The 20072-nt window shown below is 38.0% G+C and overlaps 1 protein-coding gene across 1 annotated transcript in view; it reads right to left on the bottom strand.

The window, feature by feature from the left end:
* The window catches only part of slkb (STE20-like kinase b), a 33451-nt gene extending 13401 nt beyond the window's left edge, over positions 1-20050 (bottom strand). Inside the window, exons 1-8 of the mRNA XM_053615522.1 lie at positions 19242-20050; positions 14217-14381; positions 7414-7462; positions 5556-5705; positions 3812-3884; positions 3489-3683; positions 2589-2670; positions 1066-1197 (exon numbers count right to left, since the gene is read on the bottom strand). Of these exons, the coding sequence (XP_053471497.1) occupies positions 1066-1197; positions 2589-2670; positions 3489-3683; positions 3812-3884; positions 5556-5705; positions 7414-7462; positions 14217-14381; positions 19242-19391 (996 nt within the window). The 5' untranslated portion in view covers positions 19392-20050. The remainder of the gene's footprint in view (positions 1-1065; positions 1198-2588; positions 2671-3488; positions 3684-3811; positions 3885-5555; positions 5706-7413; positions 7463-14216; positions 14382-19241) is intronic.
* Between the last annotated feature and the right edge of the window lie 22 nt (positions 20051-20072).

The following is a 20072-nucleotide window of genomic DNA, read 5'->3' as shown; positions in this document are numbered from 1 at the left end:
TGAATCTTACAAAGTCATCCACTTCATGCACTTTTCATCTGGTCCAGTGAATATTAAATTAGCTACAATCAGCATTTCTAAACCATGAAACAGTGTATTTAGAAATACATTTGGCTGTAGCTTGTTCTCTGTATGTTATGTAAGTGTAGTTGATTTGCTCATGTATAATTTAAGGGAAATAGTAAAGTCTGATTTCCAATGTAATGTACTCAGGATTTTGTGTGTAAATTTAAATCCAGTTGCTGTGTCCCCTTTAAGGTGTTGTTGGTGTGTTTTACCCAAGTTTCTCGATACACGTGGCAACATTTCTAACAAGAAAATCCGAGCAGGCAGCCACAAAATCCCTACTGAGTGTCAGTGGGCAAGATTGTATTTTTTCCAGATGTGCCTCAAGCAAGAGTAAGCCAAAAGAGAGGCATATGTTTGGGGTAAACGCTACTTTAATAATACTTAGATACACCATTTTTTCCTGTCCAAAGAGACAACAGTCCTGTCCACTTGGTTCCTACTGGCTTACAAAACCACGGCTTTTTGTGAATTCACAGGTCAAAGTTCACTGAGATAAAGTCAGCTAATAATAAAAATAATCACGCATCCCTTCCCCATCAATGAATTAACTGCCTTTCAGCCAAGTGAATTTTATTCACATTTGGTCTCACTACTGCTTTAGCTGAGAAAACAGAAACTTTCAGGTAGCTTTGTAGCTTTCAGGTGGCTACGGCTAATGCTACGGTTAATACTGCAGCTAAACCATAAATGTTGGTGCCCCTGTCAGTCATTATGTGAGGAATATAAATTTTGGGCCATTTTCCATATTGCTAGCTGACCACTTGCCCTCCTCCTGCCCTGAGCATAATATATTTTGAGCACAAACAATATGGTTGACATCTGAAAAAGCTCAATTGGGCCTAGTTTCCAAAACCACTGTACCATGACATTTGTTCTACATGCTGAGTGAACAGTTTCTGGAATTTAAACTACTAAAATAACTAAAATGGACATCTAGATCAGTTAAGAAAATAAATAATATGCAAAGAATATTTATCGTTTTTGCAATTCTCTCACCAGCTGTCCCTCGTGATCATCCTCCTCATCGTCCTCCTTCGACTCCTCTATCTCCTCTGTGACTTCAGCTTTGGCTTCTGCTATCAGCTCTCGTAGTGGTTTATTATCAGTAACACTGCTCACAAATGGGTGCTGAACACACAAAAAGACAACACATGCATTACTATCAGTGAATACAGTTACTGTAAACTCACTCTACAGGTTTCCAGTGGAGTTTATGTCAGGGGACTGGGATGGCCATTTCAAACACTGTGGTCAGATCTACTGGTACTTCATGGAGTTCATGATTCCATGTATACTAACAAGGTTGGAGGAAAAAAAACCCCCACAACATCACAGAACCTCCACCACACTGAACAGTGTGGATTAGGTGTTTTTTGTTTACAGTATATAACCATCCTTCTTCTTCACCAATGCTACATTGTTTTGACAAACAAAAGTTCCAGACCACAGAACCTGGTTCCACTCAAAGTTCCAGTAGCATCTAGTGAACTTCTTTGATATTGTAATAAAAACACTGCATTTTCAGCTCCATTCATCCTGCTCAAAATATACAATCACACAGCTGCCATGTAGTTTGTGTTTATGTCTACACATGTGTGAGGGAACTTGTTCATCTACTAGCCTCCTTAAAACCATAGTCCTTCAGGTGGCTGATACCAGCGACAAAAGGACATGGACACCTTAAACTGATCTGAGAACAGTTTTTGATTGCTCTAACAATAGTACAACAGTTTGTTACAGATTAGTGGCATGTAGAGGTCATTTATATGTTTCTGTAAAGCTGCTTTGAGACAATGTCCATTTTTAAAAGCGCTATACAAATAAAACTGAATTGAACTGAATTGAATAGAGATCAACCGATTGATCAGTTTTGCAGATTAATTAGCACCAATAACCGATTGTTGGAGCTATCTGTTATCGGCAAAAATCCACACTGATAGTAAATGGAATGGAAGCGACTGAGAAGGGTCTGCTGTCGTTATACAGTACCAGAGCAGCCTCTGGGGGCAAAATAAAAACTATCACTGACAAATTTTGTTGTGTTATTTGAAGTGTTTTTTTGATTCATTTTGGATGTCTCCATTTTATTTCTTATTTGGAGTGTTACTTTTGGTCCAGTTTGGATGTATATCTTTTATTTATTTGATTAATGCCATAGCAGGTCAACATCTACCTGTATAACCAATATTAATAGTTAAAATATATTAATATTAATACATTTATTTTTTACAAAAGTACATTTTCATGGTACAGTCAGTACTATGTATTTTTGTAATAAAGTTCAGTAATATTTATATGATTTTATATACATTTCTATCAATTTTAAAAACTATAGGTTTATTAATCGGTTAACAGCAGGTACTGCTTAACTTAGTTATCGGTATTGGTAAAATCCACTATCAGCTGACCTCTAGGGGCAAATCCCAAAATATTTACTTAATTAATGTGTAGTTAGAAATAACTGGCATTTGGGACACGCCGCATATCACATTATAGAGCGGCAGAACAGGGCAACTCACCCGAAGGAGCTGTGTTGCGCTCCATCTGTTGTCTAGATTCTTATCCAGAGCATGTCTCAGAAAGTCACTGAACTCTGGAGACCTGGGAAAGACATTTGTTGATAAAGACTGTATATATCTTTATATATCATTTGCATAGAGCCAACTCTTCCCAAACAAATACCTTTTAACAATATTCAATAAAAATTAGACTTAGGCAAAAGTGTTTCAGCAACTCTGTATAGACGGAAAAAACATTTCTGCTTCTAAAAAATAATCCATCAAACAAGGCATTAGTTTACTGCAACAATGGATCACTATCCTAAGTTCTTTATGTTCCCTACTGTGTCCTGTACACAAACACTCATTTTCACTTTATTAGTGAAGAGAGATTTGGGAAATGAAATTGAACAATACTGCATATCCTTACTGCTGAAACAATAACAACAGTTGGTCATGAATGTTTTACCTCCTCTACTCTAAATTAACAATGTTAATACTCTGCTCTAAAAAACATGACTAGGCTTTAGTTCTAAAATTCTTCTAGTTAAGTTTGTATCCGTAATTTCCAACTCTTAAGAGATGTTTAGCTCTCTGGGGCTTCATTTTAGCCAAGAAGAGTTCAATATATATAATACTAAAGGCACAAAGTTAGATATTATCTGCATGTTATTCCTGGACTTTCCACTGACAGAACACATGAGGTCCAAGTTGATATTATTAAGTCTACTTGTTTTTCAGTTATAAAGGTATCAATTAAACCTATTCAGTTCAAGCGATCAGTCAAGACGGGTAAAAACTGGAAGAACTCAATAATACATGTAAATTTCATAGTGGTGCGTTGTGATTTCCACCGCTGTGGATGTTTCCATTTGTTGCAGTATTTACTGGATATGCCCACTGTCTTTCATTTTGTCTCACCATTTGGAGGGCTGCATAAGTGTGGGCGGGTCGGCCTTGGCAATTTTTAGGAGCACCCTCATGGGGTTCATCTCATGATTGGGTGGCTCGATCTGGGCCATCTCAATCAGGGTGACGCCGAGGGACCAGATATCTGCCTTGAAGTCATATGGCCTGTCCTTCGAAGTCTCGCACATCACCACCTCTGGTGCCATCCTGAGTATGTGTTTGGGTGTATGGGAAAGTTCCAGAATGAAAGGCAAAGAAAGGAACGGAAACGTTTTAATAATACTGTACAGACTGAAAACTGATGTTTACAACCTGTAATTTTTTTACTGGCTCACCAGTATGGGGTTCCAATGAAGGAGTCTCGTCTCTGGAGTGTTTTTGTGTTTTTGGCAGACACCCCGAAATCCGCTGGAGAGAAAAAAAAATGTCCTTAGGTCTGTGTTCCAGTGACAGACTAAATTTAGTCTGCCACGTGTCTGTTCTAAACATTTTAGGTCAATGTCTTGGAGAAATAATAAACTGTCCTACATTACAATGCATCACAATGCTGTTGGACACAATGTTTACACCGCCATGAAATGTCTTGAAAGCCATGATATGATTCCCTTCTGAAACCCGGAGTCCGGCCATTCAAGATACTTCACACCTATGCCCAATCTAAGCAAACCATACAGTATCTTAGCAAACTAGCCAAAAAGTTCCACCAGCAAATACACTCCAATCATTTTTTTTTCAACCAAGGGTTAGTTGGATTAGTGTGTGGGAAGACGCACAGCCAAAAATACACAGACAAACCATTTTTCCTTTTAACAAGCTGCTAACATAGAGCAACACTCACCCCCATGGGCAAGACTTATACGTTCTAGAGAGCATTTAATTAGGGGTCATTCCATCTCAAGTGATCCAATACAGGTTGCTTGACCATTTTAATTTTCCAAATTTTTTTATGAGTGATTACCTATATGTATTGGCATTGCAACTAAATTGTCAATGGTTATACGGCGGTTTACGAAAACTTCAGTATCTTGGCTCAGGATGGTCCTAGTTACTTGGAACAAAACCCGATCTCTAGAGCACATTACAAGGTACATGGACATATATATATATATATATACACACACACACACACACACACACATATATATATATATATTGCACATTCTTATTCCTTAGAAGCAACCAACTTTACAATTTTTGGACCTTTTGAGATGGACTGACCCTTGGATGAATACAAGACTATGAGAGAATCTGTCTAGAAAAGATTTGCTAGGTATACTATCATACTGGTGTCTATAACACCCATTTTGATTTCATATTTTCATTGCATTTTAATACAATGTCAATAGTATTTCAAAAGTATCACTGAATGTCACTCATGCATCAAATTATACCTTATTTTACTGCCTTGCAAAAACCAACACCACGACTCAGTAGCAGCAAAAAGCATCTGTTCTGATTTGTTTAAACCTCTTAGTGGCGTCCTAACATTGACTTGCAAATAGTCTCTCTTTCTTTGGCTGTTAGTGCGTGCCGTCACAGCTGAGAGTAACTCACTCATTACATGCTGCCTGAAACAACACTACAGTTCCAGAGTATGTGTGTCTAGCCAGTAATACTGCTGAAAGGTGTTTGTACCTAAAAGATAGATAGAAGTTAAGTCTGTGTATGAAATACAAACAATGAGAATACTTGCTATTATGATTCACTACAGATGGAAATAGCTTATTTCCTCTACACAGTACAACTTTTATATGGGGCCAATAACAATAAAAAAGTTGTAACACCAGTAACATCGACATAAACTACTTACAAAGAACAATAAAAAAAAGACAGAGATTAGGAGTGCTGTTTGGGAGTTTTCAAAATACTGTCGCAGAGTCGATCAATGTATGAACAAAAATGTATTTCAACAACAATAGTTTCCTAAACATGAATTATTGTTACTTCTGTAGCAGATCCTCTGTTAAAACATATGCATTTATTAAGCTGAAGGTATCTCATCAGACCAGAGAGTAGCTAGAGAGGTCAGCGATTAATGAAGTGACGACATGAACTCGATGATTTCACTGAGATACACACCAAGTTTGACTTGACCATCAAGTGTGAGCAGGATGTTTCCAGCCTTCAGGTCTCGGTGGATGACTTTGTTCTCATGCAGGTAGAGCAGCGCATCGAGAGTCTGCTTACACACCACCCTGATCTGTGGCTCAGTCAGTGGCCTCTCCAACTCTACACACGCATACATACATACATACATACATGCATAAACACATACACACAACAAAAGTGTTAAACTCTAAAACCATCCGCATTCTTCAAACAACAAAACAGCTGTGTGAGAAAAAAAATCAACAACAAACATGATTTTAAGTATATTTAAAAGGAACTAGCACACCACTATGGGCCCCGATATAGATTTGTTGGGAGACTTGAGATATTAAAACAAAACAGAACAGAACAGCAATGGGAGTGTTAAAGGTGTAACACACTAAGTAAAAAAAAAAAAAAAGGATTTGGCTGTAGTTTTTGATGTAGATGGAGAAGTAGGTGGTGTGAGAAGAACCTGGATACTATAGACTTGTAACTAAGAACTGATGTAATCATAAAGACTCTGTGGTCTAGGGTGTGGGTACAAACACAATACAAAAAACATTTTCTTCAAAAATCACTTGTCCAAGGTAGAAAAAGTAGCACATATATACATGGTTTACGGTAACCACCAGGAGCTTGGAGGCCGCTTATCTGTTTTTAATTAAGATGTAAATACTAAAGTTTCCATGCAGAAAAGTAGACAGTTGACTTTACTTTCTTTCTTCCTAGTCTAGGAAAAAGATGTAATGTACAGCAATTAATTATAAAGGGTGCATATAAACTTTTCTTAACTAGAGCAAACATTGTTTTTACTTGTTTCACTTTCTAATTATCATTAGCATTAAAAAGAATTTTCCAAAGTATTATTTTTATTATAGGTCTCTTTAATCTTTTTTCTTCTCTATCGGCAATTTGTTTTTATTACCAGATGAACATTTTTGGTGGTATCCATAGTAATTATAGTTAACTGTATATACAACAGTATATATATATATATATATATATATATATATATATATATATATATAGTATAATTGTCTAATGTTAAATAAGTTAAACATACATTGATAGAGTTTATTTCACACATTCTCCATTCACCTTCACAGAACACAAGAGTACTATATCTTTCAAGTGAGAAAATTGTGAACAGACAAGATTAGGGGAAGGGGGCGGGGCTTCCAAGAGGTCAGCTAATATCAGAGAGCACAAAACAACTATGCAACTGTCAGTTATTCCAGATTCATGTTGGCTTATCTGCTGTTTTAATCAGGGAAAAAATGGTTGGCGGGTCATTTGTTAAAATCAGCCTTGGGTAATAGGGTCGAAAGTGGACAGCGCCAAATACAGGTCCGAATGCACTCGGAACATTTACAGGGTTGTATGTGGCCACATTTCGTTTGTACATTTCTATGATGCCAAATCGGCGTAGACTGAAATCCTCTGTGAACACATCTCCTTACAATAAGCTTTGAAACCAAAGTGGACTGACTCACTGTGACCGGTTGTACTAATCCGGCTGAACTCGCAGCATGTACAATAGCCTATTGTCCGGAAACATTTACAGACAAACTACATTCTGACGTTTTTAAAATTTCCATCAACAGCTTCTGAACAGTCTACATTTCTGCACCTGTACACCTGTACTAAACTAGAATACTACATGCCTGGTTCAGCTTTATTTGAAAGCTGAGGTAGAAAAAAGAAAAAGTTTAAAGAATACTTAGTACTCAATTGGAAAACACAGTGCAATTACTGTTAGTATTTCTTTTTTACATTATTGACATTAATATATGAAATTACTCAATATTTTTTCCTTCTGTGAACTGTTTGTGTGTGTTTTACTCACCAAGCATCACTGCATCCACAGCACCTCCAGCACAAAACTCAATCAGAATCTGCAGACAAACGATCATAACACATCACCTACAGTATAGGAGTTACAGTATCACACACACTGATCACACTAACATACTGAACACTGAGACAGATACTGAGAGCTTCATCCAGCTAACATTAGTCTGGTATAGGTCCAAGATTATAAAATTATGATAACAATAGATGTGTATGATTCTCAGGATCCCTCAAATATGCAGTGCTTAGTCCGTTTGAATCGAACCCTGTTGTGTAACAAGAAAAAAAAAAAATGCAATCACACAGTTGTGGAGCAAAACAACCGGACCTAGACCTTGTGCATGATTTGAGTCTCAGTCTCATTACACCTGAACTCTGTAGTAGCAGTACGATTTAAGAGAGAAAGTGACACGACTCTGAATCAACTCAACTGCAGGGGTTGAACAAAACGTAGCATGTATTCTGGGTTATTTTGGATTTGTTTAATTATGTGCAGTGCGAAACCAAACCAAACCAAACAGCACACATGACAAACTTATCAGGTGCGCCCCAAATCGCATACTTATGCACAATTCTGTGTCGTTTTGTAGTATAAATAATGTGAGTAGTTTGTTAACACTGATCATTCCAATGAGAACAAGTGCACTGTGTGGAATGTTGGACACTTCATGCACACAATGGTCACAGCTTTGCTAACGTAGCGGAAAATGGGGAAGGGCTACCAAGTGCTGATTCTGGCTCAAAATTTGCTTGAATCAAAAAATGTCCAGTTGGGTATAAAAAGTCACATTGACAAAAACTGTAAAATTAAGAAATTCATTTTCATTGACATTTCGTTGGTTATTCCGCTAAAGCTAGGGGTGTCGCATTACGTGCGTGTGACATCATTTGCCATAAACGGCGTATACTTCCGGTTAGCAAAAAAGCGTTAGTGCTCCATCTGAGATGATACTACCCTTCTAAAATTCATATACTAGATGGTAGAGAACATAGTGCATAGAGTAAGTGCATAGTACATCATCTGGAACACAACTATCAGTAAGCACCCTTAATCCCAGTTTTGTAGTGAGAAAGAGATTCAACTCTGGATCAACCCAACTGCAGGAAGTGAACCAACCACAGCGTGTATTTTGGTTTCTGGGCAGTATTTTTTTTGGAACTGTGAACTACAAGGCGCAATCTGAGTCAAAGAGAAGAGCTATAGTGCTGCAGAAATGAAATATGGTCTGGATATTTGGACCAACTAACAAAAAGAGTAAAAAAATGCTGGATGCAATATGCAATCTGTTTTCAACTAGATATTTGCTTTGTGTTCTTTCTTATTTCGTATTTCAGACCATTGAATAAAATAGTTTTACAAGCTTAAAGTTTTTAGCCCCACACCACCCTTAGAGATTTCTATTTGCTCTTTTAATTATGTGCAGTTGGAAACCAAACCAAAAGTGTGTATTAAAAAAAAAAGAGTAAAAAATCAGTTCAGGTTTCCTGGTTTTATTAAAACCAATATGGTGAACAAACAAAGCGGCTAGGCAATACTCAGAAACATGAGGCAAGCTAACAGACAGGTGATCAGCAAACAGGAATAAACTAGACAGGACTAAATCAGGAAACGTGGTCAGAATACTAACCAAAACAGGCAGATAACAATATCTTGAACTCGTCACAGACACAATACTGGAGAGGGTTATTTAAGGAAAGTAGTGTGATTGCAAATATTAGTGTCATTAGTGTCACTAGTGTCACATTAGTGTCATTAGTGAAATAGTGAATGAGGATAAGTGCTTTACTGACGATTTTGTGATGACATGGCAGGCTGAGGATCATGGGACACCAAGCTGATGGGCTGGTAGGGGGCATGCATGCATGTGTCTGTATAAATGCAAATTGAAATATTTCATGCTGAGACACAAAGCCAAATCTTAGCCTTTTTTTCTTTAATGGGATTAGAGATTTCACACACACACACACCAACAGTCACTGGTGAACAATAGCAGCCTCAACTGTGACTAAACAACAATTTATAACAATGGAGCTTCTACAAAGCCAGTAAAGCAGATCTCTTTTTACTATTTATTCTTTGCTAGTTAAAGAATAGATAGTCATTAATTACTAAACAAATCACAGATTTATATTAATGCGCTTGCTTGAATATGTTTTTATTTCGATGGTAACAGCTCACACATTTTCAGATCAATCCTATCCACTGCAGCACCTTCTGTTATTTCACAGTGGGTGAGGCTTTGTTTACGCTGCACACAATAATACAGCACCCCACACGGACCATTCACACACTCACACAGTCATAGCATAGGCTTTAGGTTTCCTATCTAGAGGAAAGGCCTCTGAGGAGCCACTGGGCCATTACATTACATCCTGTTAATGTGTAATTGAATCTACTGCCTGGGGTTATGAACTATACACACATACTTACAAAAATCATGGTAATGAGGTCATGTAATCAGTTTCAGCTTTATTTTACAGCACAAAAGGAGGCGACCCTGCTATTAACAGGGACTCAGCATGGTGTGAACCAGTGTATTCAAATAAAATGGTTTGCATTTCAGACAGCTTTGTGCAACTAAAAAAGTTTAAAAGTTAAGGTAAAAGGTAAGAAGTTACAGTATATCCTATGCAGTCAGCACATGTAGTGAACAGGAAGATAGTTTACACAGCTTGTGTAATGTATTCCTGCAAAAAATATGTGTCGACGATGGATGGTGGATTTTTAAATAAAGATGAAAAAGATGTGCAAAAAGGAAACATTATAAATCTGAAACCTTAATCTTTAATTAATTATTGACACTATTTTGGTACTTTCTTGCAATACAAATTCACAGTGTAGACCTGCAGCTAATGTTTTCTGTTGTTTAATTAAGTAACAACTTTTAAGAGAATTTGACAACTCTAGTAAAAGCGTTAATTCTACTATTTGCTAATTTCTGCATCCGAAATTGCGTACTATGACAGTACCTGCATTCGATTCAGTACCTACTGCTTGGCCGTTGAGACAGTACGTACCGATAAGTATATGTGTGTACTATGAATACAATCCGCCATGTTGGCATTGTCATGTGACCTACAAATTAAAAAGAGCTGATGTGTTGCCTTCCACCATTTTTGATTCTGACAGCTCTTTCACGCCAGTCCTGTTGCCTTATGGGATAGCGCAATATCCACTGGGTCCCTACTGCAGAATCACAGTGGAAGCAGTAGGTCATTCGGGTATTTCTCACCTACTGTTTTATGAATACTGAGAATTCAGACGTGCTACTCCTTGGCATACTGCTTTTCACCTACTGTATAGTAGAGTAGTAAAGATATTCAGATGAAGCCAATAACTGTTGATGCTAAATTAGCAGCATAGCTACTTAGCCAACTTACCTAGCTGCATTTTCAGCTAATCTAGCTCTTGCTAGTGGACCAGACTAGCCAGTCTAACTCTAATATTAGCATAGAAACTGTATAATTATTGCAGCAAACAATTTAACTATCCAAAGTCAGTAGCTAACATAATTTTCAGGTATTATTCACAAACATCAATAGTTACTGAATAAAACAATAAATTACTTCTCTCTTATCTCTTAAATAAACCTTAATACTAAATTGCCAATCTCCAGGTCCATTAACTGGTAAAATGAAAACAAACTAGCCAGCTAAATAATCAGAAGTCTAAAATATCTTTGTAGGAGGATACACTAAGGTGGACACAGTTATATTATATAAGTACAACATAAAATGCTCTATTGATTTAAAATGTGATAATGATTAACTGCTTCTAAAATCTAAATTAAACACTGAGCAAGTTAATTGTGCTATCTTTAGCTATCACCACACATAATAAACACGAAGTTAGATCCAAATTTGACGCATTATATTGCATCATTCCTATACTGTATACTCTAAAAAGTATATGATTGACTGATCACACTGATAACTCATACATTGTGCACTTCTGAGTAATAACAATTGGTAATGCACTCAGACTTTTGAACCCTACTACAATTGCTAATATATAATCCCCTCCATTCACAGCGCAGGCCTGCATTTACAGCATCATAAGGAAGCTGGCAGAGTCTATTTCCTGAACCTCTGAGCCTGATCGAAATCTGCATGCTTCCATAGATACGACACACCCATCTGTCAGTGCACAATGAAATGAAAGGGAGCTGGCGAGGGACAGGTAGGGCAGTAATATAACAACCAAGTAATTATGAATGGCCTCTTCGGACAATAGTCTACATACAATAGCACACTGCCTACTCGGGATTTCCCTGAGTACAGAGCAACTGAATACCTGTTTCCCCGATAAATGCAAATAATATCCACCCAGGACCTGATTTTATACAGTAAGTAAGATAAAGGCAGCCAGTCAAGTTTGGAGCCTGTCCTATTTTCAAACTTCTCTTCCACAGGAAGGAAATAAATTGGGAACACTGTGATGTAACACGGCTTGCTGTCTCCCTAATTTAGCTTTCCATTGTCTTCATATTTACTGTAAAAGGCCTCTTCCACACTCCAATTTGCTTTTTAACACACATTCATTGACCTCACCTCTTGCCTTAAATGATGTATATACGTTATACATAATACAACTGGCCACTTGCAGCACAAGTGTAAGAAGGATTAATGGGGAGCAGATTTTTCAGTCAGAATACACTGCCACTTGGTATGGAGTTAAATCAGGCTAACTGATATAGACACTGATCAGCCATAACATTAAAACCACCTGCCTAATACTGTGTAGGTCCTCTTGTGCCGCCAAAACAACTCTGACCTATCGAGGCATGGACTGTACAAGACCTCTGAAGGTGTGCTGTGGTATCTGGCACCAAGACGTCAACAGCAGATCCTTTAAGTCCTGTAAGTTGTGTGGTGGGGCTTCCATGGATCAGACTTGTTTGTCCAGCACATCCCACAGATGCTCAATTGGATTGAGATCTGGGGAATTTGGAGGACAAGTCAACACCTTGAACTCTTTATATTCCTCAGCCCATTCCTGAACAATGTTTGCAGTGTGGCAGGGCGCATTATCCTGCTTAAAGACGCCACTGCCATTAGGGAATACCGTTGCTATGAAGGGGTGTACTTGGTCTGCAATGTTTAGGTAGGTGGTACGTGTCAAATTAACATCCACATGAATGCCAGGACAAAGATTTCCCAGCAGAACATTACCCAGAGCATCACTCTGCCTCTGAAGGCTTGCCATTGTGAACCCACTGAACCCATTGTAGGTGGTTTCGGTAGTGGACAGGGGTCAGCATGGGCACTCTCAATGCAGCCCCGTACACAGCAGGCTGTGATGCACTGTGTGTTCTAATGCCGTTCTATCATAGCCAGCATTAATTTTTTTCAGTGATTTGTGCTACTAAATTCAGGTTTACAAATCCAGCTAGTAGGCAATCATAACAATTAGTAGGCTGAAGTAGGAGAAATGGAGCATTTTATATGTCAACCTATGAAGTTAGAAACGTAATAGATTTAAATAAAGTTATGCTGGCTAATATGAAATGAAACACCACTTTTTAGTTAGCAGCAAATGTTAATATAAAGTTAATTAACTGTTAACTAAAACTGGTGTCATAGTTTAGGTTCAATTGTTTACGTAACTTTATGCGTTATATGTAAAATTGAATTGTGTGAGTATATAATATGTTTATGCAAGTTTTATATGCATAATTAAAATTTTAAGTAATATATTGTGAATTCACCTCTTAAAATTCTTGAAAATCCAGGTTTAATACTTCAGGCCCTGAAAGGTCCACCTGACTAGAGTTTCATCAAATAAGCATGCTGTACTCACATAATTAGGTTTTTAATAAAATAATCTTAGTTGGTTATTTGAACTAAGTTATTGAACTGAAACTAATTTTAGTTACCTGTCAGTTTACCTGATCTAAAGTTAGTTCACTTTATACAAACAACGTTTATATCTAAGTTTATATAGAAAATATTTGAAATAAAACACCAATTTGTCATTTAAATGCAACATGTAGTTATATAATCACCAGAAGGGGCTAATTATGTTAGATAATAATAATTATTATTATAATATAATCCAAAACACCAATTTTACTTAGTTACCTGTTAATTTACCTAATTAACTGTTAACTAAAAAAGGCATTTAAGTTCTAATAGTAATATTACTTATGTTGATTTGTAATGAAATATCAAGTTGTAGTTCAGTTACTTAAATTAGAGATTAGTTATGATATAAATAATATAAAATTTTCTATTTTTATTTATGAATGTTAGCATAATTAACAATATTATTATGAAAATATTTTCAAACGACAAGATGAAGCAACAAAAAAAGAGAGACCTAAACAATGTAAATGTAAACTGTATTAACTATTAAACATAATTATATGGTGTGCTACAAGTGCCTAATTAGAGTGGCCATTTCGGTTTAGAATAGATCTAGATTATTCCAAATAAACATCATTTCTAAAATTTCTCAGTTTGATAAACATTTTATAAAAACTTCACACAAACAATTCACTTACACCTAGTCCTTGCATATATTAGGGTATGTACTTAAAATGAAGCAATTTAAACAAAAATGTTAAAATATAAGGTTCAAAAATGTTTGAAGAGCAGTGTATAAACCACAAAAGATTGAATACTAATGGAATTTTATTTTATTTTATTTTATTTTTTGGTAATTGATATAATGTGCAATGTTCTTTAATTTAGATAAATGAATATGAGGCTATAAAAGGTTTGGCATAAAATATTCTGTATGGGAATGGGACCAAATTAGCATTAAAATGACTATAATACTACATTATATGTGCTCACCCAGAGTTTGCTCTCATAATAGAAGGCATCCAAAAGCTTGACAATGTTGTCATGATTACAAGATGCCAGTATCTCAATCTCCACCATGTAATCCTCCAGCTCTTCTTCCGTCTTAGTGTCAATCACCTTCGCCGCAGCCAAAATGCCCGAATGCTTGTTCTGAGCCTGAGAGAGAAAATTAATCATTTTATTTGAGGTTTATACAAAAAAAGTAAAACATCACAAGCAGGCATAAAGGTGTGTTTGCAAGATTACATCGAAACTGTTAAGCTTGGCACACAACATGGCAAATATTGACAAAGTCGATAAGAAATAAACTGCAATATTTACATGTCACGGTCAAGTATTTATTGTCCACAATGTACCTTTGATAAGTACAATATAATGTAAGAAGGAATTATTGTTTGTTTATTTTTTATTCTTTTGGAAGTTTTTTTCATTTTGTTTATTACATCTTATTATGTTTATTCGGACTGAAATCAATAAAACATGCAGGAAGCAGGTGAACAAAACTGTGTACATGTACGGAAAAGCATTTAACTTAGTTAATTAGTCTCATTAACAACTCTTTAAGGTGCGCTTACACATACAGTGATTTTATCGCTGCATGTCACCAGTTGCTGTACTATGAAGTCAACTGGTTGCCATAGTAACATTTATCAGTGGGAGGCGCAACTAGCATTCCAATTTTGAAAACAAACCAGTTTTCTTGCCGCTAAAACTAATCATTCCTGAGGGAGAGTGTTTGTATATAAAATTCACTAATGCATCATATATGTGGCGAAAGCACCGGACTGTCTGGGTCCACAAAACAATTCGGACTCGCAGACAGCATGGCGGATCACAGCATGCACTCTACTGTCTTCACTCCCTTTGGTAGTTGCTGCACCAAGTCAATCCAAATTTGCAAAAAGTTCAACTTTTCTCAACTTTGTCGCGTCGCTGGACACGCCCACTTCTAGTCGTCAATGGTCGCTCATGTCACCGGAAATCGCCGGCTCTTACTGAAAATTGTAGAAATTGTCGAATATCTGCAAAAGATCTAGCACCAATGCTACTTACTCAAAATGTTAATGTTCAGTCCTGACTCTTAATGAATCTGGACTTAATGAAGCATTGCATTAGAGAGCAAACAATGTTTCAAATGCTGTGGTGGCACAGTAACGTGGGTATTTTCAAAACAAAGAATATATTAAGGCTGGAAATTCTTTGGGATACAGAGACTTCCCACATGTTGAAAACATTACTGTGTTGCATCACCACATGACTTGCGAGCCTAACTGTGTTTACAGAAAAGAGGAGAATTTAGGCTTATTACAGGAGTCTGGTAAATCTAATCATATGTCGTGAAAAGCACAAACCTAGGCATGACATATCGATTCTATTTAAATAACCGAGTGGTAGAGGTGGGCTTGGTTAAACTACACTGAAGCAGAGCATTCGGGTGACACGCAAGGTATACGTTTGTGACAGAATGTTGATATTCATCTTATCCAATGTGCTGGAAATAAGCAACAAGAGACTGGGTTGAATTTTCACACTGATTAGTGTGTTAATTAATTTGTGTTTAACTATTTATCTTTCAATGTTATGTTTCTCTATTCAGAACTAAAAAATGCTGTATTATAAAAAATGCTGAATTATTGACGTTTCTGTTACTAATGTTTTGAAATTCTGGATTTTTGAGTTCCATGAGCTGTAATCATCAAGATTAAAACAAAAAAAAGGCTTGAAATATTTCACTTTATGTGTAATGAATCTACAGTATATGAAGGTTCCACTTTTTGAATTAAATTACAAAAAAAATGAACTTTTCCACGATATTCAATTTTTTGAGATGACAGCCTTTAAGAATGCCTTTGACAAACAAAGAACGTATTGAAATCGTTCTCATGGCTGGATTGGGAAGCTGTCGCAAGGTTGCGATGGACTTTAACAGGAAACATGGCAAACATATCACGCACAATACTGTTGCCAAATTATTAACTAATTAAAAAAATACTGGAAGTGTCGTGGACAAACTGAGAATGGACGCCCACGAACATCTACTGACGAAGGCACAACTAACATGGTGCTGGCAATGTATGCAGACTTTTGGGACACCCTGTAGAGCTCCCTTTTTAGGAACTCTGGACAAGTTGCACTCATTACTTACAAGCAAGTCTGGTGTGCATGATGCCAGGGTTTAGGACAGATGTTCAGTTTCCCCCCTGTACTGGTGAGTCTGCATACAATGGCATCACTGCTGAGGCAAACCAGCTTTGAAAATAAACTGAACTGGACACCAGGAACTCTTTCTCTCTTTTGCTTTAAGCAAAATCCATCCTCCTCCTGTAGTACGGAAATCCTGTAGTATTTCCTCACAGCAGAAAAGAATTTCCTCTGTCTTCCACCTATTCCTGCTGCTGGCACATGACGGTTCTTTAAGCAGTGTTCTCTCTTTTAATACCTAACTATTCTGCCTCAAAAGACAGTCATACTGAATCCCTTTGCAAAACTGTATACTCCATCTTGTATATGTCTAACAGACTCCCAAAATCCCACCAAACACATATTACAACTTCTCTACCTAGTGAGTATAGACGCTTGTGCTGAGAATGGTCCATCACCAAGATATTTGATCAGAAGTGGTCTTTTGGTGAGAAAAAGTATTAAACTCTACCTTTCCTTTCCTACTACTGGTGCTGTAACCTCATCACTGATACATTGTGTGTAGCTTTTGCTTTTTAATGTGAGTGTAGTATACCTTTAAAAACAATTTGACCTTAAAGTCACCGTGAAGTGCGCTAAAACGCGTGTTTGATGTGTTGCCATAATTTCCACCAAAACAGGAAGTCAGGGCGGGACATATCGAGTGGCTCTGCCCCCTTTTTAAATAGCCAAGAGCGTTGACAATAGTACTTGACAGTTAATACCATGTAGTATCTGAGATGAGAATTTCGTGTGTCCCAAATTGTAGTACGTTGAAATGAGTATCCAAAAGTTAGGGATTCAAGGATGCATTTTAGAGAGGTGTAAATGAAATATGGAAAAATAATTAAAGGGAGTGATAAATTAAATGATATTGTATAAATTATATAAGGAATAATGAATGAAGAAAAGCTGAAATGCAACAAGGAGTGTGTTTACGGTGACAGTGTTCTCTTCCGGGCAAGAACTTTCTCTTTCGTTAAACGATGTGTTAGTATATCCCAGTACTTGCATACTCTTTTAATACACACTCAAAAGTATGTACTTTTTCTTCACAAAAAGAGTACATACTTCTGACGAGGAGGAGGGAGGGGCCAGGCTGTGAGGACCCACACCTGGCACTGAGTTGTCTAATCAGAGAGAGGGATAAAGGAGCGGCTGGAAGCGCCAGAGGGAGAGAGAGACGCATGTGCGCTTTGTGTTTCATTTGTGTGTTTTTTGTTATCTTTGAGTTGTGTTTATTATTAAACTTTATATTTATGTTCAGCCATTCCCGCCTCCTCCTTTCCCATCCGTAAAGATTGTTACATTGGTGCCGAAACCCGGGAAAGTGGAGGGACGCACTGTTGGCAAGCGCTCTGCGCCGTGATCCTCCCACAGCGGCGAGGGCTCGCTAACAGGGCGTCCCTCCACTTTCCTGGGTTTCGGCACCAATGTAACCTTTACGGAGAGTGTGGCGGTGGTGCTGGAGCGGATGCTGGGGAAGACGGAGGAGTTGCTGCCATCCGCCTGAAAAGGGGAGGAGAGGAGCTATACCTGTCCGCCAGGAAGTCCAGTGCAATCGCCTGATGTTATGGGGTTTGCTTCCCAGCTGTCTGAGGACCAGATGACAGCGTGTCTGGGCACTGGAGAACCAGTGTTTTTTCTCTCTCTCCTCTCTCTTCCTCTTGCGATCTCTCCTGCTCACTTCATCTCTCTCCCCTCTTCCTCCCCTTCCTTTTGCTCACAGGATGCGGGGCCAGCCGGCCAAAGGTCGTAGCTGGAAGGGCAGCACCACCCTCCCGAAAGGGTGGGAGGGGGTGTACGTCAGGCAGGCGGCCTGAATCTGGCCGCGGAGGAGTGTGACAAGGAGGAAGGGGCCAGGCTATGAGGACACATGCCTGGCATTGAGTTGTCTAATCAGTGGGAGAGAGCGATAAAGGAGTGGCTGGAAGCACCAGAGGGAAAGAGAGACACGTGTGCTTTGTGTTTCATTTGTGTGTTTTCTGTTATGTTTGAGTTATGTGTATTATTAAACTTTATACCACAGCTCTGTTGAATGCTCGATTCTGATTGGCTGACAGAAATTTACTGAAACATTTACTGAAATGATTTAACTGTGGTAGAAGCAGAATAATTGACTCCGATAACATTACCACCTCGTGGTGTGCATTATTTTTTAATAAACTCAACAGCCCGTCATCAATTATTCCTTACTTATGTTTAGGTTCAGCCGGTTCCCGCCTCCTACTTACCCGTCCCTGAAGACTGTCTCAATACTTTTAGTACTAAAAGATTCTAGAGAGCATTTGATTGGACAGAAAATCTGACGAGACGTGCAGAAAGACGTCATCAAAATTGTTGATCCATACTGCATCAGCGAGAGACTGTACATTTTGAACGCATATATCTTCTAAATGCGAATTGTGTCTTTATTTTAAAGATGACCTTAAGGCTATTCATACTAAAAGCCACACAACGTCAGTTTATTTCATGGGGACTTTAAAAACCACTGATGTACCTTTAATTAGAAAATAAATACACTTTAACAGGTTGATGTACAAAGATGTACCCTTACTGAGAGTAGTGGAGTGTAATGGGGTGCCAGTCCACACTGGAGAGAACGTGAACACCTGAGCACCTGAGTGTTTTGTTGTGACGCATGCGCACTTTGCGGTCCTTCATTACCAGACAGTAAATCACGTGACATCCTCTCTAAAAACAGAAACAACTCTGCGCCTATATATTAAAAAGGTTTCTACACAGCATGTGACATGATACCGCACTTATTCTACAGGTTTTTTTTTTTTTACAGGTATAACCGTGTAATAAAAGTGTCGCAATTATGTTGTTTACCTTGTACACCTTCCCAAAAGCTCCGTCTCCTAATTCCCCGACAATTTCCCAGCTTTCCTCCGGATTCACGTCTCTGTGGACGTGTTCGTACTGCTTTTTCTTCCTCTCCGGACCAAGCTTGAAGATTTTCCGAAAATTGAAGAAAGCCATGGTGGCAACAAAGTGTTTAGTTGACCGATAGAAGAGTTGATATTTGTCCGTGGAAAAGGTCTCGTAGACGCACCTACTAGTGCATTTGCTATTGTTCAGGTGGGGTTACACTATCGCATGGGCATTGTGGATTGACTAGAGGTCACTTTTAAGTCATTCTTACAAAGATTACTTACTCCTAGAAAATGTCTGAGTTGGCCAGATAACTACATCAACACCCTCCCATTTATTTACATCGGAGCTGATTAACATGACCGTGTAAACAAACACAAGCTCAAGCACGAAGCCTGGCGGTGTCACACACCACACATCTGGTGTTCACGACCAGTTTTGAAAAGAAATCTGTACAGAGTCCCAATCTAAAGTAAATCCAAGGGAAAGGAAAGGAAAGGAAAGGAAAACGCTGGTGTTGATCCGCTCTTATCGACAGCACGCCAAAGCTTCCAAAGTGAAAGAGGGATCCATGGACAGATTTCATAAATAAACAAATACATAAATAAATAAATAAAATCCACTGTGAATTAGTTCATCCCTGATGCTGTGGTTTTTATTCCAGTGCAAATGTGCCCGAAGAGTCAGTTCATCAGGACTGGAGCACTAATAATATAGCGGATTGCCAGTGCGCGTTCACGGTGTTGCACGTCCTCCTCCCTCCTGCTCCTGCGGCTGTGGAAGTTCTGG

This window comes from Ictalurus furcatus, chromosome 26 (genome assembly GCF_023375685.1).
Source record: "Ictalurus furcatus strain D&B chromosome 26, Billie_1.0, whole genome shotgun sequence".
Classification (NCBI taxonomy): Eukaryota; Metazoa; Chordata; class Actinopteri; order Siluriformes; family Ictaluridae; genus Ictalurus; species Ictalurus furcatus.
The sequence above is the reverse complement of the archived record's forward strand: the minus strand, read 5'-3'. Positions and strand labels throughout refer to the sequence as shown.